At 37.5% G+C, this 21,894-nt stretch overlaps 1 protein-coding gene across 7 annotated transcripts in view; it reads left to right on the forward strand.

Annotated features, from left to right (window-relative positions):
- RBMS3 (RNA binding motif single stranded interacting protein 3) overlaps window positions 1-21,596 on the forward strand; it is an 876,931-nt gene extending 855,335 nt beyond the window's left edge. For 3 of the 7 annotated variants that reach the window (XM_068234458.1, XM_068234460.1, XM_068234463.1), the window contains 4 exons: window positions 6,418-6,528; window positions 7,082-7,162; window positions 12,889-13,016; window positions 20,153-21,596. In XM_068234458.1, coding sequence (XP_068090559.1) covers window positions 6,418-6,528; window positions 7,082-7,162; window positions 12,889-13,016; window positions 20,153-20,159 — 327 coding nt within the window. In that variant the 3' untranslated portion in view covers window positions 20,160-21,596. Of the gene's footprint in view, window positions 1-6,417; window positions 6,529-7,081; window positions 7,163-12,888; window positions 13,021-20,152 lie in introns of those variants that run through there. The other 4 variants (XM_068234459.1, XM_068234464.1, XM_068234461.1 and 1 more) reach the window with 3 other exon arrangements.
- The last annotated feature ends 298 nt before the right edge of the window (window positions 21,597-21,894 follow it).

The following is a 21,894-nucleotide window of genomic DNA, read 5'->3' on the forward strand; positions in this document are numbered from 1 at the left end:
TCCATAATGCTAGGGAGGTTAAATGGATAGGGGGCAACTACTTTGGTTGTCTGCACTCTGCTACATTATGATCAAGCACTATTGGTTTTACAGCCAGAGGGTGGTTAGTGTAGGTGTTCTTTTATCAGCTGTCCTATAGCCATTTACTGGCTATCACTTTTACAATTATCAAGCATTAGAGATTAAGATTAGGTGTACTTTAAAGTGGATCCGAAATGAACTTTTACTCATTGTATAATTGTGTTCCTTTCCTATTGTTTATAGGGCATTCCTCAAGCCAAATACTTTTTTGTTTTTGTTTTAATACTCTAATTCCCTATAAACTTTACAAGCCACGCCCACAGGTTTTCAGAGAGCCAAGGCACTTTCAGACAGTAGCAAGGGCTCATGGGAGCTCAGTCTGGGCAGGAGGAGGGGGAGGTATTACTAGCCAGAGATTTCAGAGGCAGAGGGGAGGAGGGAGGAGGGGGGATTAGGTTTTTTTGCTCAAGAGGCAGATAAGCCTGCCTCTGTGTAATGTTTACAAACAACATGGCTGTGTAATGCAAACAACATCATTGTATCACAGGAAGAAATAATCATATTCTATTAAAGCTGTTTGCAGCCAGATTTGCTGTGTAAACCATCTAAACTGTAGGTAACATATATAGACAAGTTACTTGTTATAGTTAGTTTTTCATCTGGGATCTGCTTTAAGGAGTGTTAATGTCACAGGACAGGTTGGGGGGGAGCTAATAGTTGAAGTGAGGAGATAGGGTTAGGCATTTAGAAAAAGGTTTGCACTGGGAGGGGGGTTAGGCATTAGGAATGAATTACCAATACCGGAAGTGTAAAGGGGGGTGTTAATGTTAGTGCTTAGGAATCTAACAGTTTTTTTCTAGATTAGAAGATCCATGGAAAACTGTGTCAAAAACCCAGATTAAACTACTATCGCAAAGCTACTATTAGAATATAGGTAACAGCATAGCACATTACCAATATTCTAATCACTATCACTATCATCCAGCAACCAAATGAACATGTGCCTTTTTGAAATGTATGTACTGCAGCTATATTAGATACTTTTTCAGCAGCACACTGTTTAATCTTGGGTGCAGATACAGAGCGATGCCAATGCCCACTTAATATTATACAAATAAGATCAAAACATTGAATTTGATTTTACACACAACTTTTAATTCCTCTCCTCTGTAAGTTGATTTGAATGGTTCTAGCTCTTTAAAGGACACCTGAAGAGAGAAGGATATGGAGGCTGCCATATTTATCTATTTGCTTTTAAACAATACCAGTTGCCTGGCAGTGCTGTTGATCCATTTGACTGCAATAGTGTCTGAATCACACCAGATACAAGCATGCAGCTAATCCAGTCAGACATCAGTCAGAAACACTTGATCTTCATGCTTGTTCAGGGTCTATGACCAAAATAATTAGAGGAAGAGGGTCAACAGGAGTGTTAGGCAACTGGTATTGCTTCAAAAGAAATAAATATTGCAGCCTCCATATACCTCTCATTTCAGGTTCCCTGTAAGGGTTTTTTCACACAGGGCTCCACAACCTCTCAGCTGCTCCTTTGCACTGGCTGGTCTCTTGCTAGGGCTCAGCACGGCATAAACAGATACAGCTACCATATTGAGTCATGGAGCATGACATGTTGCAATGTTTTGCTGCAGGGTAACTGCATCGTGGGTAAAGCACATGGGGCTACAAACTTTGCCATTCAACTGCATCAAATTGCAGCTGAAAGGCACTTAGTGGTCAGCGAATGGGAGGCTAAATTGCCTGACAAGTATTTACAGTAATATATAAATGTATACAAGGCCAGAATTATACTTTTTGTGTCTCCCCTAGGCCAAGTATGTTGTGCATCACTTTTAACTGCTTCCCGCTGCTCCACGCCAACTGGCGTGGATGCGGCAGCATCACCAGGGCCGTTTAAAGCCAATTGATGTGGAGTCCCGGGGTCCACTTGAATGACCGATCGCCACTAGGAGAATGTTAGACTGCGAAACTGACGTCTATTTACAATGTACAGTGCTGCGATCTAAGGCAGCGCTGTACTGGGGACAGCTGTGTCACTCAGCTTTCCCCTGGGGAGGCACAGGAGCGAGCGGCTGTCATAGGCTGATGCCTATGACAGCCAATTGCGGTGATTGGCTGGCAGGGGGAGGGAGGGCTGGGGTATAATTTTTTTTTAGTGATATTTATAAAAAAAAAATATCAACAGAAAGCTCTGTTGGTGGGCAGAAAGGGGGGGGCAAATGTGTGCTGAGCTGTATGGCCCTGCAGCAAGGCCTTAAAGCTGCAGTGGCCTAAATTGTAAAAAATAGCCTGGTCACTGTGTAATCCCACGGTCCTAAAGTGGTTAATGTGCAGCATCGCCCCTCCCATTCCATGTGCAGGCCCTTTTCCATCTGTATCCTCTATGCACTTGTAGCCCATCTTTTTCACAGTTTCCTTGGGAATCAGTTTCCCATTTTCATGTATTGCTCCCCATTTTCAGCCTCCTCTTTCATATGTAGCAACCCCTCTTTCATGTCTAGGTGCCCCCTTCGGCTGCAGCCACCCAAGGCCCAGACCTTTGCGGCCTTTCCAGAAATCCGGCCCTGCATGTATATATTTTGTTTCATGTCTGTGTACAGAGGGATTGCACACTCAGATAAAACACACCTTTCCACTTTCTTCACTACAAAAGAGGACTGGACTTAATTTTTAGGAGCTTATATAGTGGCAAAAAAATGTAGCCCGCCAAATCAATTAATGTTACATTCCGAGCCACCCCTGTGAACTGTATAATTTATCACTCACTAAAACAGTAGAAGAGTCCCGTTCACATTCTGGGCAGTTTTGCTGCTTGAAATTGCATTGTAGTTCAGCAGCAGAGATCCGGAGTGGAATAGCGAACATAGACAGAACAGGGGTATACAGAAATATAATGAGGGGGCTTAGAGAAATATCTGGACATCACCAATGAAATAATATGTGCAGGTAATGAAAAGGAGACAATGGGCTTGATTCACTAAACCGTGATAACTCATATCACGGGTGTGCCAGCGTTTTCGCGCACATTTTCGTTCACAATCGCAAATTTCGTGAACAAATATTCACGATTGCGCATGAAAATTCACGATTGCACATGAAAACACACAAACACTAGCGTGACCGTGATATAAGTTATCACGGTTTAGTGAATCAAGTCCAATGAGTGATGGGCAACAACATTACAAATGCTATAAATGGAGATATAAACTGTACGGGAAACTATAAGAAACAGCAAGAAACAAGTAAGGGGGGCATGAATAGAGCTGAGGGTTAGGCAGTGGTTTGGGCATTGGGACACAAACAGTCAGTTAGGACTACTTTTTTTTTCCTGTGAAACTAATCAGTCACACCTCTCATGCTGCGTGCTAATTAAAAGATTGAGTGACGGCCCTAGCTGATACTCCAGATTATTTTTTGCCGTAGCTGCATTTGGAACTGTGGGATTTCCCCTGATGAATTATCTCAAAGTACATAATGGTAAGCATCTGTGAAAGTGGGAATAAATGAGAGCAGTGTGTCTAAAATCGAGTCTCGTCAGCTCGGCGGGACCTTGCTGATCCCCACTTTTATTTATGAAAAGATATTATCACGCTCTTTTTAAGAAGCTAAAACAAACTGCTGTAATGGTTTAGAAAAACACATTTTTATACTCATCTAAGGAAGGAACACAAGATAAACCTTAATAATATTACATAAAAATAGTCACATCACTGCGTACTCCTTACTTTGCTATTATGTGAACTCCAGAGCTTAAACAATCAAACAAATAAAAAAACATGCATGCATTAGCATACATTCAGTACAAGAAGCACAGCTTCTCAATGTTATGTCCTTGTCACTGGGATTCTCCATAAAGCCCCTTGACTAGCAAGTAAACGGTTTCCATTAATCAAGGTTAACACAATTTCCATATTGGGCAGGTCACAGATTGTACCTTGTTTTGTGTCATTCAGTGTGCTTGCAGGAGGTTCATAATGACATAATAGAAATACTCATATTTTAAAAGTGCATGCCAAGCCGAATAAACAAACCTAACATAACTATAATGATTATCCAAGAATAAAAGCAAAAAACAAAACAAAAAAAAACCACACACACACACAAAAACAAATACACAGAACAAAGTGCAGGGGGTGTGCTGGAGCATCATGTGGATTATTTTAACTCTGATAAAGGACCACTGTCGTGAAAATCTTAAAATGTAAAATATATGTAAACATATACAGATAAGAAGTACGTTTCTTCCAGAGTAAAATGAGGCATAAATTCCTTTTCCCCCATGTTACTGTCACTTACAGAAGGTAGAAGAATTCTGACAGAACCAACAGGTTTCGGACTTGCTCCGTCCAACTGCTAAAAACATGTGCGGAGAGCAGGGGGGCTGGCCAGCATCTTTGTATAAATCTTTTTCAGGGAGTGACTTTATAAAGAATAAAGGCCATGCTGATAATCCCCTATGGAGAGATGGACTAGCCCAAAACCTGCCGGTAATGCCAGATTTCTACTCCTTACTGTAAGTGACAGAAACATAGGAGAAAAGTCATTTATGGCTCATTTTTTTTTCCTGGAAGAAACATACTTCTTATTTATATGAGTTTATATATATTTAAAGATTTTTGCGACAGTGGCCCTTTAAAGGTATTTTCTTGTGTCGGAACATTTATTTTAGAATGCAGGACAGTTTAAATCTCCCAGTAGTACAGAAAATAAGCACTCAGCCGCCTATCCAGTGGTAAGTGTACAGTTGATTGTCTGACAATGAAAAAAAAAATATGTGCATGTCCACCTTTGCTACATTTTTATTCTAAGTGACAGCCTCACTTTCACCGAGCAGCATAGGGAATAACCAGTTTAGATGTAAAGTGGTACAAAGTGATGCCTGGTGGAGCCCTTGTTCAATGACATTTCTGTGCTCATCTTGGAAAATAACACTCGGTAAACCTCAGTGGAAATCTTTGTTGATAGCATTTCTTTGCTTGTATTTACATTATAAAGACTTATAAATCAGAAAAATCCACTCAGCCTATCAGCATTCAAATCAGTACTGAAATTTGGCAATCTGCACTTACAGGGAACTTGAAGTAAGGGAGAAATGCTAGGTGCCATTGCTTAAAGTGATACTAAACTTAGAACTTCCCCTCTGCTTTTAAAGATAAGCCACTGCATGATAACATTTAGGGGGGAAATGTCTTCATTACAATATATGAAAATCCCCCCAAAACACCTGAAGTGTTATCTTCCTGCACATTCCTGGAAGCACAGAAAGGGTTAAATGATACCCGAAGTGACATGTCACATGATGAGATAGACATGTGTATGTACAGTGCCTAGCACACAAATAACTAGGCTGTGTTCCTTTTTTTCTTTCTCTTCCTGAAAGAGTTAAATATCAGGTATGTAAGTGGCTGACTCAGTCCTGACTCAGACAGGAAGTGACTACAGTGTGACCCTCACTGATAAGAAATTCCCCTTTTTTACCTCTTTCTTGCTCTCAGAAGCCATTTTCTGCTAGGAAAATGTTTTATAGTTGGAATTTCTTATCAGTGAGGGTCACACTGTAGTCACTTCCTGTCTGAGTCAGGACTGAGTCAGCCACTTGCATACCTGATATTTAACTCTTTCAGGCAGATAAAGAAAAAAAGGAACACAGCATAGTTATTTGTGTGCTAGGCACTGTACATACACATGTCTATCTCATCATGTCACATGTCAGTTCGGGTATCCTTTAAGCTTCGGTGTTTACTTATCACATTATCACAGAGTAATTACACAGCTCAAATTACACAGTAAATGACATCTTTAAAAATTGGTGGCAAATGCAGCCTTGGCATTTGTTTCAGTTCAGGTTTCATTTAAAATAAATTGCTTTGCCATGTACTTTCTTCAGACAGAGCCATTATTGACTATACATTATCGACTTTATATTAGTTACGTTTATGAGTCTAAACAAAAGGTATTTCTACACTTGTTTATTGTTCCAGCAGATTCATTCACTGTGATTTTATTAGCAGTCCTTTAACTACCACCTATTCAATTGATGAGTTGATGATCAATTTCGGACAGCTAGTTGGTCAGAAATATTAAGGGGAGCAGTGGTAAATTTTTTATCAATCAGGCGGTGGGTTGACATTTGCATAGTTTAGTTTGGCGTTAAGGGGCGAAGAAATTATCAAAACCAAATGTTGCAGAAAAATGAATAAATAGCTTCTTAATTGATTGCTTTCTGATTGGGGAGAATTGATCTTTTGTATAATGGAGAAACAGCCCACATATGACTTAGGTTTTGCATCTTGCATTGTTGGTAAATATTGAATAACTGTAGATTACTTAAGATTAACTGTTGTGAGATAGCTTAACAAAATGTATTCTGTTTTGTAGGGTGCCGTAATAACACCAACGATGGACCATACCATGTCGATGCAGCCGGCCAGTATAATGGGCCCACTAACCCAGCAAATGAATCACCTCTCCTTGGGGACAACCGGAACGGTACAACTTGCATTCCTATCTTGTTGACAGAAACCAATAACATTATGAGAGGCTTGAGGCAACAAAGATATCAAATTATTTGTTCTGTGCTTCAAAGGGGATTTTATCTACTTGTTAAAAGCTGTAAGTGTGATCTCTCACCCTTACCTCTGGGTGACCTCCAGGTTTGGCAGAACTCCACCGTACAACATGACACCAAATAAGCAAGAAGACCGAATGGCACAAGACTGAACACTGTAGTTTTGTATAATAAGATTATTTGCTAGTTGTGTACTTTATTATTGGTAGTAATGCTTGTGCATACTTAGACACCTAAGAACATAGTAATTAATTACTTCATTGTTATCATTTTTTTCAAAGTAATTATTTGCCTGCATTCCTCTAAAGGTTGATGCTAAGGACTTAACCCAACATCAGATCATATTTAAGAAATTTAAGAACCAACCATGTTTTTTAAATGCTCTAGCTTTTTTTCATGAGATTTCAATAGACATTACTTTCATAACAGATTGAACTGTTTTATTAAATTTGAATCATATGATTTATTTTCTAGTATATGACTGCTGCTGCACCTATGCAAGGGACATACATTCCCCAGTATAATCCTGTGCCTCCAACGGCTGTTCAAGTTGAAGTAAGTTTGTTGTGCTTGTGGGCCTTTTTTATTGTCTTCCCATTCCTTTTCAAAGCTTGTGCAAAAATAGATGTATCTAAACTCATTATATCTATACAGTCTTTACTGTAGCTGTATGCATACATCAAGGAATATGTTCACATAGTATACTTCAAGAGACAACTATCTATGATGAGAGTTTAACTGTCATCAGGTTTTCTTTTTTTTTTTCTTTTTTCTTCATGGATTTCATGGATAAGATATGAATGGAAGGGTGCTCAGAAAAGTGATGTTTTCAATGGTATATACTGTTTATTCACACATAGGCCCATATGCAATTCACTTTTTCTCTTAAGTTTTCTTCTAGGGGATATTTTCAAGATTGCCATTTTACATGCCCTTTAAATCACCTGCATGCAAGAAAATAATCAGAATAACTTTGACAGTGCTTTTTCACTTACTTTTTGGTACTTTTTAAATTAAATAGTGCTGAAAAGTTACTTTAAACGGAAAATGAAAAATGATCTCATAGGAGAAAACTTGGTGCGAATAAGGGCCTTACTATTGTCCTTCTAAAGGCTAACCAGCTGAAAATTCCAGCTTGCCCTTCATTGGCTTGCTGTTTAGTGAACATTAGTGTGCATCAAAAGCAGGACCTTTTAATCCAAGAAATGGTTCTGTTCTGGATTGAAATGCTTATTCCGGTTGCATTGAATAATGTGCTTGATGATGAGGTTCACTTTTCTTAGTATTCTGATAAGAGGAGTGGTCTAGCAGCTCAAGTTTTCTGGAATTGAACCAAGGTTTAGTAAGTAAGTGGGGTATGCTTTAAGAAAATGTGGAAAAAAAATTTGCTCAGCTTTTCTTTATCACGCATCATATGGTTCTATGTAATAATAATTTGGTTATATGCAATAAATAATGGAGTCAAGTTATGCATAGCAACTCAAAAAAACAAGTTCTTATCATTAGGCAAGCTGCCACATGCATTACAATATGTTTAGAAGTCTTAAAGCAAACCTGAACAGAAAATAAACTGATGAGATCAACAATTGTATGTAATGTTCTTCTCCTAAATATGATTGTCCGAGAATTCCACTATCTTATTTTGAGTTTAAAAGCCAAAAACATAAAAGTTTTTTTTGTTTTAAGTGAATGACAGTTTTAGATGTTTTGCATTTCCATCTTCAACTATTTACCTTTTTTTAATCTATTCCCTGTAGTCAGGAGTGTTTATTTGCCATGCAAATTTGATAGCCTGTTATCAATGAGAATTACAGTCCGAAACAGTCCAAAGTCAGACTGGAGGGAAATTCAGATCTCTGGAACTTTAATCCTTACAATTATACAAGGAAGAAGGAACACAATGCAACCTAATTACATGTAGGTCTGGGACTCTATATACATATGTCTATCTCATGATGCCACATGTTAGGTCAGGTACACACTAAGCCTGAGTTGAGTTTAGGTAAGAGTCATGAAGCTAAAACTTTGTTATTACCTGTTGGTGATATCTATTGGTAATAACTGAAATACTATTATTAATATTGTTATTAATTAATTATGTATTTATTTATGAACCAATAACATATTACACCGCACTGGTGTCAGGCCTGGCAAGATATCAGCTCACAGCTCATCTCCTATGCTCCAATCTATCACCACTTTTTTCACCTTATGTGGAATGTCCCCGCTTGAACGGGAGGTAGGGTAACAACACCTGCCTGACTTCGGTTACACCCAGGCCTTGTAGGTGCAAGGTATAGGAGCTGAACGTAGAGTGAGCTAATAACTCACCAGAGCCAAACAAGAGACAGTAGCAAGTCCAGTAACAATCTGAGTTCATACAAGTAAGATCAGAATATCAAGGTACATAGGGAGAAGGCAATATCAAGATCAAGCAATCCAAAGTCGGTCCAGGCGGAGTTCAGAAGAGTAGTCAAGTTCTAGACAAAGGGTCGGCACAGACAGCAATCAGAGAGTAGTTGGTTTTCAGGCAAGGTCGATACAGATGGCAATCAGAGAGAATGGTCAGGTTCAAGGCAAGGTCGGTACACAGACAATCCAATTTGACAACACCCAGAAAAGCACACAGCCAAAGCTATCACGGGCAATGCTAGACTGACACCACACACCTAACCTCCCTAGCGGTATTGATGGTTATACACGTCAATACAAAACATGCTGCAAACAGTATTGACTTGCATACACGTCAATACTCTTCTGCACTGTATACTAGACCCTTGCTTGACACATTTTGGCAAGTTACAGGAAAAAAAAGGTTATGAAAATTAATTGGATCACTTTTTGCACAGAAATCCTGGGAAATTGATCGCCAGGGAGGTTAAATAAGCAAACACCCAATCAGTGGCCACACACTCAGCAACCAATCAGAGAGTAGCAGATCCCTACCTAAGTGTCACCTGACTAACAGATCAGCTGACACTATAATCCTGCCTAAGTGTCAGCTTACCAGCAATGTCAGTTGACACAAACTTACAAATCCTACCTAAGTGTCAGCTGACTAGCAATGTCAGCTGACACTACAACCCTCTGCATCTAAGGACGTATAGCCAATGTCTGAATCCATACGTGCTCTGCTTCTCCTGAGTGGATGAGGTTGCCCCCGTGTTGGGAAGGACGCTGCAGTTGCCGTGCGCACCTGCAGACCCCGAAGTGAGCAAAGTGGAGGGACTGGTGAGGGATACATCTGCATCGTGGGATAATTCAGGTAAGATCCTTACAAGTGGACAATAAATACATACAATTATACAAAGGATTACAGACGTAACAGTGTTATACAACATAGGATAAAGCTATACAAGGAAAACACAGTACAAAATACATAAACATGTTATTTTGGGCTGGTTAGGTAGGCCCAGTAATACAAGTATGAGGTGGTCATAGGAAAGGATCGTGTAGAGTACACTAGGGAAGGGTGGACACTGCCAAAGGTTTACAATCTAAGGTTATGGATGTGAGTGGCAGTCTGGTAACCCCTGAAAAGGGTTGAACTGTTTATCTGAACTGAGTGGTGCCAGTCAGGATAGACATAAATCATGAATATGACAAGGAGTAACTGGATCCATAGCAGGGCAAGGCATATAGGAACTGACCTGTTCAGAGTGCTTATTTTGCAGCATCTGGAGGATTAAAGTGTAACACCAGATATTATATTTATGAATAAAGTGGGAAAGGCTTCCAAACTCTGCAGAATATTATATTGCATTTATTCATTTTGCTATTGATGAACCTGACAGTGAAATGGCAAGCTAGAAAAATCTCAACTGAGAAACAGGCTTCAGTGTAAGCTTTTGAAATTGTCCTAACCCTTTCTTGAAAATTGTTTTTTATTTGTTGTTGATTTTGTCCTTATCAGATAGGTTTTTCTCACTTTCTTTGCCTGGCGTTTCCCCCTAAAATACCCAAAACTAAAAGTGAAAATTTGGGCTAGAGATCCTCTTTAAGTAATTTAAAAGTGATAATGACAAATTAATCATGCTTCTCAGCAGATGGCATGAACAATGGCATGGACTGGCCCAAGTTAGTTCCCTGTGTTTTAAAATATACAAGAAGGAATGTCTGGGGTTAGAGTCAGTTTAAGAGAAAAGCATTTTTTGCTACATAGAGTGTATTTTGCAGATACAGAACTTTCATTCAAGTAACAATTTAGGACAAATATGATACCTTCGAAATACATTAGATGTGTGACAAACATAAAATTGCAAAAATGCACAACTCATGCGATAAGCGATCTGATAAGTGCACACAGGGCCTAACTAAAAAAGACATTTTTTTTTTTTTTTTTTTTACTAAAGGCTGTTAAAATGAGCTGATTGTGACAAGCACAAGTGCCTACTGAAACCAAGGAAAATAACCCAATGGTAAATAGAACAGTAGTTTTAAAACTGAATTCTAAACAGCAGTCATGAGAGTCTGATGCAAAATTAGCTTACTTCAGCTGCAAAACAAAAAGAGTCAATGACCCTTTAACACTAAAACCTTATCATTAGGGTTTTCTCAGCAATATAAAAGTGTTTTGTCATCCATTTACTTTTCAGGACATTAAGCTGTATTCAAAAGCTGCTCAATAGACCAATTTGTATGGATAACATCACCATTTGTTTTTAACACTTGCAGTGCAGGGAACTAGAAGGGGACTAAACATACATTTTAAATAGGACTAGTACTATATGTATCTGTGTTTATCTTGTCATGTCATATGTCAGTGCAGGTGTCCTTTAAAATGGACTTTCAATCAAGTATTAAAACTTACATTTTGTATGAGTGCCTGAATCGTCCCTCTATGCAGTGCTTAGGAAAGAGAAAAAAAACCCTCTTATATCTATCTTAAAGCCTGTACAGACATTATACTTTTGCTGGCAGAAAATGAATGTTCTGGATCATTTCAGATGGCAGTGTGACCATTACTAGTGGAACAGAAACATTTTAGGGCTAGTTTTCAAAGACCTTTGACTTCTGATTAAGTTCCAGTGGACATCAGTTCCCGTTTCAGCTATTCAAGTGAACAGGAAAATGAACTCAGTTTGAAGAGAAAAGTTGAATTTCAGTGTACATGTAGTCAAACGCATGTTAAAGGACAACTGAAGTGAGTGGGATATGGAGGCTGGCATTTTTATTTCCCTTTAAATGATATCAGTTGCCTGGGTACCCTGCTGATCACATGAATGAATCACACCAGAAATAAGCATGTAGTTGTCAGAGCACCTGATCTGCATGCTTGTTCAAGGTCTATGGCTAAACGTATTAGAGGCAGAGGATCAGCAGAACAGCCAGGCAATTGGTATTTAATGGGAAATAAATATGGCAGCCTCCATATCCCTCTCACTTCAGTTGTCCTTTAAACCAATGCGAAGCTGATGTGAAAGTGACTAGCCTTTATCCGTCCCTGAACAGAAGGAGATGTTGTTGAGGATTCATAAGTGTCCTGCTGCTCTTCACAATTCAGTTAGCGTGGTCTGCATTATTGGGGTCTGCAAGCTTGCTGTGTTATCTGAAAAAAGGTTCTAGTGACTTGTTCATCATAGAATCACAGTACTGGCTAAATATAATTGCATGCATTTTGACATTTGAGACTTGTCATACATACTGTGAACTGTGTGCCTGGCAGTCACTTTATTTAATTTTCAATCCCTGTATTTTTTTGTTTTGTTTTTTTCCCTTTTTTACTCATTATCACTGATAATCATTAATCGCACGAGTGTAAAGACATAAAAAAACATGCTGGAGTTGCCAACAGAAGTTGCCAACAGGAGTTGTCAACAGAACAGAATGAAAGGCTTGTGCTTACAGGCTTGTACCTGATTACTCTGTAATGTGATTACTAGGCATTTAGAACACTAGAGTCAGGGGTTGTTCTGATTGGCTGTCAGCAAAGCCTCTGGCGAGAAAATTTATTCCAGTGGTCCAATCTGGATGCTCACATAACATGTAGCATCACAGAGAAGCTAGGCTATTTTTAAGTACCAGAACTTAATTGGAAGAATGTTAACTAATTCATAGTGTAGAAAGACTGAAAATACAAAAGGGATTACTGAGAGGTTATTTTAAAATGAGTTATAAACAATTATAAAACTAATACTAATTGCATTTATAAAAAAATCATCTTTATTTAATTTCTTTCATTTTCTGTGTTTAAAGGTGGAGTTTCACTTTAAGGGTCATACTTGAAATTTAATGTTTCTATTAATAGACTGGAACAGATTTTGTTTTATTCCAATTTATAGGGTGTTGTTGCTGATACCTCTCCTCAAACAGTACCATCTTCATCACAGGAAACCAGTGGACAGCAGCAACAAATACCTGTAGAGACAAGCAATGAACATGCATCTGCATTCTCCTACCAACAGACTAAGTAAGCATCTGGCAATTTATGTCCTAGGAGCCAAAATTTTAGTTTACTATCTTGATTTGTAAAGTTTGCTTTGAATATATGTTAAATAAAAACTAAAAAAAACATAATCAAATATAAAACCTAAATACAATTACATTTTAAAGCATTAGGCGACATTGGAGAAGCCTAAGGCCTCTTTCATATGGGTGGCTGAACTGCGTGCTTGTCGGGCAGTTCAACATCCTGCTTGCTAGCCACCAAGTGCCTCTCACCATGGTATAAAATTATGTCATGGGGCATCTGGACACATTCTAGACTCTCAGTGGAGAATGTATAAAATGCTCATCTTGGCTGAAGTTTATTCACATTTCAGCTTTCATCATCTGAAACTGTTAAGGTCATCAGAGCTTCCTGAATGGTTAGTGATCAGTAAGTCAGTGAACCTAAGTTATCAAGGTATTATTTCATTAGCACACATCAGCAGTCATAAACAATCTTGCAAATATGATCTTCACAACGATTTATTGTGAAAGTTTTATGCTGTGACTCAATCAGTTTCGAGTTCACTAAAAACTTGCAATCCTTGCTATGATTCCATTCGACCCAGAGAAAGATTGTAAACCCCTGCCTTCTAGTATACAGTGTTATTATTTTTGTTTTATGTTTTTGTTAAAGAAAAAAAATTACACATGTTTTGTTCTGCATTTTTAAGTCAAAACGGTTCTGCTATGAAAATAAACTTTTAAAAATAGTTATCTTCTTGTAACTTCTTAAAACTGGCTTTTAAATCCATGAAAACTTTTATTTATAAACATTTTTAGTTTTGTAAATCAACATTTTACTTTTCATACTATTGTTTTTAAAGCATGAGTAAATAACTCTATGACATCTTGTAAATACAATGTTCTTATTAACAATGTATTGCAGCCCTTATTTGAGATGTTGAAGCCTATAAAAAATAGTTATTTAGGAATGCATCATAACCTTTGAGACAACAAGAAGTTCAAGTTCAAGTTCCCCTTAATAGGCTCTATAATAACCCCTAGAGGCTGAAAGCAATAAATAAAAAATCCAAATAAAAAATAAATTATCCTCCCTACATACATTCCACAAATGCACGCACGCACGCACGCACGCACGCACGCACACACACTATTACTATGCACCAACTATACAAAATATATAATTAATAAATATTGACACAATGATTATACGATTTATTACATTGACTAAGTAATATAAAAAGAACACTGCCCAGTCTGTGAAACTGCCATTGAAACTGCCAATGAAACTGTCAGTGCATGATGAAAACTGGCTAGGGCACAAGGGGAGCAATTTTGAAACTAGGGCTTAGGTAAAAGGAGTTTCAAGTTTTGTTTGGAACAGGCCCGGGCAAACTACAGCCAGCGGGTCGTATGCCGTTGCTGTTTTGAATCCGTCCTACTGATTGAGGGCCGGATTCCTCTCCTCTGCTCCCTTCCTGCAAAGTTGCATTTAGTGCATAAAGTTGTTAGGTTTAACTCACCCAATTGCAATTTCAAGCACTAATCGCCATGGCCACAGTGGAGTTATGTGACCCACCGTCAGTACGTGCCAGCATGTCCAAGGCCATGAAGATAGCAGTTGGAAGATGTGATTGGGTGATTTAAGCTAATCATAATGCACAGATTACAACTCTACAGGGAGGGAGGAGAGGCATGCGGGCCACAAGAGGAATGCGGCCTGCAGCGGAAAAAAATGCCCACCCCTGGTTTGAAACTAGTTACCATTTTTGAGTATTTTGTATACTACTTTCAACTGCATAAGCATGATTAATAATTAAGTTTTTGAGTAATCCTACTTTTCCTAGTGGTTTGCAATAGTTTAATGCCACTTCTGCTGCACTATGGCACCAGTTCTTAATATAATGAGGGCTTCTACTCAATTGTGTATAGAAAAAAAATCTAATTCATTCTTAAAGTGAAATTCCACTTCCATTAAAACATTGCTACAACCATAAATCAGAGCTACTCCCGTTGTTTTGTTATTTAATGTTTTATATGTTATATGTCCTCATTTCAGTTTGTTACCAGCTATTCCAAAACTGACAGTAAACTCAGATTGCAACTTTATTGTTATGTTTGGAGTAGACAGTGTCCACTAATATCCATCTTCATGATTGAACAATTTACTACTCAGAACAGGAACATTTGTTTCTCTTCATGCATACCTGTACTGATGCAGTGATTGCAGCTAGGACTTTTATACAGTTCAAAGCGTGTCCATAACCCTTTCATATAGCACTTTTGTAAATAAATTTCTTGAAATGAATTAATGTAAGCCAGTTTAAATGTAATTTTTCACAACCACTGTGTTGTACAAAAATAAGTTAGGATTTTTTTAAACAAGCTTAAACAAAAGGGCCCTCTTTTTTTGATTAAGGCTACATTCACTGTGAAAGATGTATTGCATTCCCTCTAAAGGCAGAAATGCAATGTAACAGAATGAAAAAGTCGCACTACATGTTCGGAATCCTTAAGGCTGCATACAGTGAAGCATACAGTGAATGAAAAGTATGCTTCACTGCCTCTCTTAATGCATATATTATACAGTAATGCACTGCATGCAGTGTGTTTGGATACTTTAGTACATTTGATCCCAACACACTGCATGCACTCTGAACATTGCATAGACTTACTATTGCAGTGTGACTTTCTGCATTAAGATGCCCCCTCATCTGAAACACTCCACTGTGAATGTAGCCTAAGGCTAAGTCACACTAAAGCTATTGCAATGCGCTTGTGGTCACACCAGTCATTTGTAATATGAGCATAACATGTGCATTGTCCAATAGTGCTCAGCTCGACTTGCATTATTACAAAGGAACCCAATGCATCATGGAGCTAATGTGACCCCTCACATTATAATTATTATTATTATTATTTATTGTATTTATAAAGCACCAACATACTATGCAGCGCTGCACAATAGATAAATGGGTTAACATACAAAAGGTACAGGAAACTCACAACAAAACACGATCATGCAAATGATCACAATGCACATAATGCACCCTAGTTATGAAAAAAAAATGTAATATGCTTTGTTTTGTATATTGGTTGATGTGAGAATAAAGCATTTATTTTTTAAATTACTAGAAAAAACATTTACAAACACAAAAGAGTAAGCATAAATATTGCAAATGATGAAGGTCAAGGTTGCTTGCTTGCTACTTTGATTTGAATACTGTGCACAGAAATAATGACACTAGTAAGATCAGATCAGACCAGGTTTAAAAAAGCGCTGGACATCTTCAATGATTACTACTGTTAAGCAACCAACAATTTTCTGTTTTTGTTGTTGTTGTTGTTTTTTTAACAGAGTAACCAAGCAGCTCAGGGTGACCCAAACTACTAGGAATGTATAGGGGGATAAAAGGAACCAAAAAGCCCTCCTACTAAAAAAGCAAAGCTTGGTGTAATTGCCTTCTTAAAACAGAAGGAAATTTGAAATAATTCAGTTATAAGTGAACATTTGTGGTTACCCACAATGCACTACCACTAAATGCAAATTATCCCTTTTCGCCCTTGTAAGCCAAGCAAGCATCCAGAACGGCTGGTGTATAGCAAGCTTATAGCTTTTAGTTTTACACAGCCATATCAAACCCACATGTAGACAGCCTGTTTCGGACTTTTGGTCCTCATCAGTACATGGCAGGGATTGATAAGGCTGTATGAAATAGGGCTTGGACCAGTAGAACAGAGTAACCAAGCAGCTCAGGGTGACCCAAACTACTAGGAATGTATAGGGGGATAAAAGGAACCAAAGATCCCTCCTACTAAAAAAGCAAAGCTTGGTGTAATTGCCTTCTTAAAACAGAAGGAAATTTGCAATAATTCAGTTATAAGTGAACAGAAACTTAAGCTATGATCACCATAGCTAGAAAGTGAGTCAGCCTCATTACCACTTTCTAGATCACCAGATCAGTAGTGGTACTATTTTTTTTTCATGAGAAGAAATAGTTGTGATAATCTGTTATGCTATTCAAGGGAGTGGGGAACACTAATTTAGGGGAGTAAAGTTGCTTTGGCACAAACTGAGTATATTTATATATAAGTAATAAGCACATCAGATGCCCACTCAGACCCATGAATGTGTATATCAAGCATACACATCCCATGTAGAATAGTGGCCAAATACTGGTACTAAATACTGGAAAAGGTCAAAAACAGTCCAGATAAGAAAAACTGCATAAAACTTTCATATATAAGCTGGTCGTAGTTGTACATAAGTGTCCCTGGGAATAACTATGGATTCGAGATAAGGAAGTGTAGTAAATGTCCAATCCTGCCTAAAAAAATTCCTTGGTTTCTCTGTGTGTGTGTGCATACATAGCGCAGGTACACGTGGATGAGGCCACTCACTTGTGGGCGGACTGGGCATCGCTTGTTGGTGGTCACAAGTCTTGCCTATTACATTCTAGTGCCGGTTATAGAAATGGACTTAATTGTCTAGTATGGGTATAATATTATATTCATCTGCTGCACAGTATATTATCAATCACAATCATTACATTGTGTGTAAATTGCCATATCACATGTTCATCTTTGATTGCTGGTGGTACATATGATATTGCATATGTAGAGAATGGGTCGGCACTTGCAGAGATATCAGCATAAAATTAGAGGCAATGCACTGAAGATGCTCAGGAGAGCAAAACGGTCGTAAGGCGGCCCCCATCGCTCCCACCTCACCCCACAGCCATCCAGTATCGGGTAGGATAAATGTACAACTGTATCACTTGTTTACTGCTTACTGCTTACTGCATTTAGCCGGACAAATAAAGCTAATTTTATGCTGATATCTCTGCAAGTGCCGACCCATTCTCTACACATGCAATATTGATCTGTTCTGTTTCCAAGGCCTGAGCACGCAATTTTACAGCTTTCCACCCAATACTTTCCTCCCCAGCAATCTATTATTGATGACACATATATACTGAGATCTGCAGTGCCGGTTCTTTATATCTACGCTGTGACATAATATAGTGAGTATATAATGTCATATGACATGATGCATGTGAGTACTGACTCTGCCAGTTGCACTGGCACACATCAGGTCATACAACTTTTTTATTCAGTGTATTATGCACCCCCAGCAACAAGAACTAGTTTACATACAATGACCTAACTGACCAATGCCTATATATGGAGGATGAAAGTATTATACCCATATTAGGCATTTACTTCTTATAATCATCAGAAATCTAGTTATTCACAGAGATATGATATTTGTGAACTACTATGGCCGACTTATCTATCCAAGTTTAATGCAGTTTTTTTATTGGGACCTTTTGCATTATTTAGCATCGGTGCTTCCCAATTTCCGTACTCTATAAACAGATAAAATAATTAATGTTGCAGAATTTGTTTTGTATAGTAATTCTAGCCTGTACATATTATGCTCAGGGTTCAACTCCTATTTAATCCGATTAATGTGGTATTTTGTGTGATATAGGCCTATCTTGGCTTGTCTAGATTGGATTTTCATGACAAGGGATGTGTATGTTTGATACACCCATTCTTAGGTTAATTTTGACATCTGATATTCTTACTACTTATACATAAATATACTCCGGTTGTGCAGCATATACTGGTTGTTTGTGTGCTTGTTTTAATTTTTGTATTTTATACCAGTGCAAGCAATTAAGATTCATATCTACATATCTATTGCCTTTATAATCATCATTAGTTGTTTATATTTAGAAAAGTTACTGGCAAGGTGCAATCAAACACTGATCGTTAGTGGTCCATTTATAGATGTAGCATTATAAAAAATGGCAGTTATATTTGTTATTAATTTGTTAATTGTTGTTGTGGAGATAAAAAAAAGTTCATTTTTCTTCATTTTGTTCTCTCTTGTTTTAAAGTCCTATATATGATCAAATAGTTATTTATTTTTTTAAATGACATTGTTTCATGTCAGGGTAGTATTTTATTTGCCTATTATTGGCCAATTTACAATGAGTATACATATAACATTTTTGTAATGTTTAACCACCCTGGCAGTGCATTTCTGTCTGGAAGTATGAGTCAAAAGCGGTACATTTTTTTCAAGAATTTTAGGCCTCTAATTCTTAAGTCATAATTCACCAAAATATGACAGAATAAAAGCCTGGTAGATATTCTGCATATAGCTAAAATACTAGAACACACATTTGTTGAATTAAACAATTTATGAATGAACTTAAAAAAATGGGAAACTGTACATATAAGGCAGGCAGAGAGTAGTCAAACTCCAGGCAGACATCGGTGCAAGCGGCAGGCAGAGAGTAGTAAAAATCTAGGCAGATGTTGGTTCAGACGGCAGGCTAAGAGTAGTCAAAATCCAGGCAGAGGTCAGTGCGGGCGGCAGGCAAAGAGTAGTCAAAATCCAGGCATACGTTGGTGCAGATGGCAGGCTGAGAGTAATCAAACCCTAGACAGACATCAGTGCAGGCAGACGGCTGAGAGTAGTCAAAATCTAGGCAGACATCGGTAACAATAAGGTGAAACAGGGGAGAGATCAAATTACAACTTGCGATTAGAGACAAATGACAAATGAGGAGGAATTAGACAGGCTAAACTCTCTCGCGATATGTATATATATATATCTATATCTATCTATCTATCTATCTATCTATCTATCTATCTATCTATCTATCTATCTATATATATATATATTTATATATATATATATATATATATATATATATATATATATATATATATATATATATAATATAAATGTCGATCTGAGGGTCCACTTTAATTTTTATGCCGCCCCCCGATGATGTCACACCACACCAACGCACACCAACACTTGGCCATCCTGATTGGCTGCCGAGATACCGAATGAAGAAAGCAGATAAAGGGGATTCTGGTGGCTGTGGGGTAATTGGCACTGCCAGCGGGACCCAGGAAATCGGAGCATGTGGCAGTTTTGGGCTAGCTCAAGCCGAGCTCGGGCTTACCGCTCTGAGCTCAGAAATCTCAGCCCGAGCTCAGCTCGGGATTACCGCCAGGGTGGTTAAAAATAATGTTTATCAGTTTATTTTGTTAATTGATTGAATAGCTTAATTATTAAACTATCTAAAATTTCTCATTGTTTTATGTTTCTTTGTGAAATTTATTTTTCAGACAATAAACAGGACTTAGGAATGCTGGTGAGAAAATCTTGCCTTGAATGGATACACTTCAACTTCAGAAGTTGAGTTTCACTTTGCACAGGCATCTGACAAAAGCTCTTTTCCCTTTACTTTTTTTTTACCTTGCCCAAGTTGCTCAACAGTGTTTTTATGTGCTGTGGAAAAAAAAAGAAAAAACAAAGAAAAAAAAGTTCTGTTATGTAGTCTGACAATTTTATTTTTGCTACTCTTTCTTAATGAAGACATCTGAGGACAATATTTTAGGTTATTATGTCACCTGGAGCTGGATGATTATGGCAACATTGTGGCATTCTGTACGAACAGTAAAACTGATGCCAAGAAGGGGCATTTCACTCAAGACCGTAACTGTCTTCCTCATTAATTCAATAATTAAGCTATCATTTTCATTCATTTAATTCAGATGTTTTCTAATTCTTTTTTTTTGTACATTTTTTAAATTTTTTTGCCCACAGGAAAGATTATCTTGAATTCAAATTGCCTTACTTTTAAGGACATCAAATGATCCCAGAGCAAAAGAACAGCATCCAGATAGAGAATAAGGCACGACTTCAGTTTCGTACCATAATTGTTCCTGAGGACTTGTGTTCACATTTCATATGGGTTCCTAGGGTTAAAGCATTAGATGTAAAATTTGACATTAAATTCACTTCTTATGAAGAAAAAATTTTGCTGATAAAAAAAGACTATGATGTGTGCAAGAATAAAAAAATTGTGTGGACTTTTATGAACATTCTCTTAAGTGTGAATATGAACTATAGAAGGCTGTAGCTTTTTACAGTGGGGTCAATGAACTGTTTTAAAAAAAAACTGCATTGAAGGAATGCGGTTTTATGTCGAATGCTGTTTTTTATTGTTTTTTTTGTTTATTTACTAAGCGTGATCGCTACTAGCAAAGGCATTAGTGCTTTCTATCTGCAATCTTTTTTTATGAGCTTAAAGACATTTTTTTGTCAGCTTTGCTTGTCATATTGCAAAAAATAGCGTAATAGTGTTAAAATTATGTAGGAGTTCATGGTTTAAAAAAAAGCAAAAAAAAGCAATAGATAGAAGAAATTGTTGACAATTTCTGTAGTATTTCCTAGTTTGTGATCAAATGCAGCCTATGGATGGCCAATTTTATACCAAAGACGAAGTGACATCCTAACGCAGTTCTGTAGACAGTGTTTTTTTTCCCCTTTATTTTCTTTTTTGACCTATATGGCCGGACCAGCTCTTACTTTCTTCTTGGTTTAAACTATCTTCCACTGGTATTCTATGTTGTACATACAGAATTGTTTGTAAAATATGGTGGGTTGGTACTAATAGATTTTGCTGAGTGCTACAGCATAGAAACATCAACTGCCAACCATTACATATGTATGGCATCTCCCAATTCTGTTTTTATAGTACAACCTGATATTTTCTATGGTTATGAGTCTTCCTTTTTTTCTAAACAGACTTCTTCTGACAAAGAATTTTGTTAGAAACACATGCAATGAAAGCATATTTTGTTTACATTTTAGGCATTTCTTTTTTTTTTGTTTTGTTTTTTTAAGTCATTGACAATCATTTTGCTTGATATCACACAAACCAATCATAGATTTTGGTATAATGAATACATTCTGCATTGCCAAAAAATATATGTTTTATATGTTCCAATTAGATTGACAAGCTTCATGCTTCTTATGATGCAACTCATAAACTATACATTATTTCTGCATATGATGTATTATG

This window comes from Hyperolius riggenbachi, chromosome 5 (genome assembly GCF_040937935.1).
Source record: "Hyperolius riggenbachi isolate aHypRig1 chromosome 5, aHypRig1.pri, whole genome shotgun sequence".
In the NCBI taxonomy this organism is placed as follows: domain Eukaryota; kingdom Metazoa; phylum Chordata; class Amphibia; order Anura; family Hyperoliidae; genus Hyperolius; species Hyperolius riggenbachi.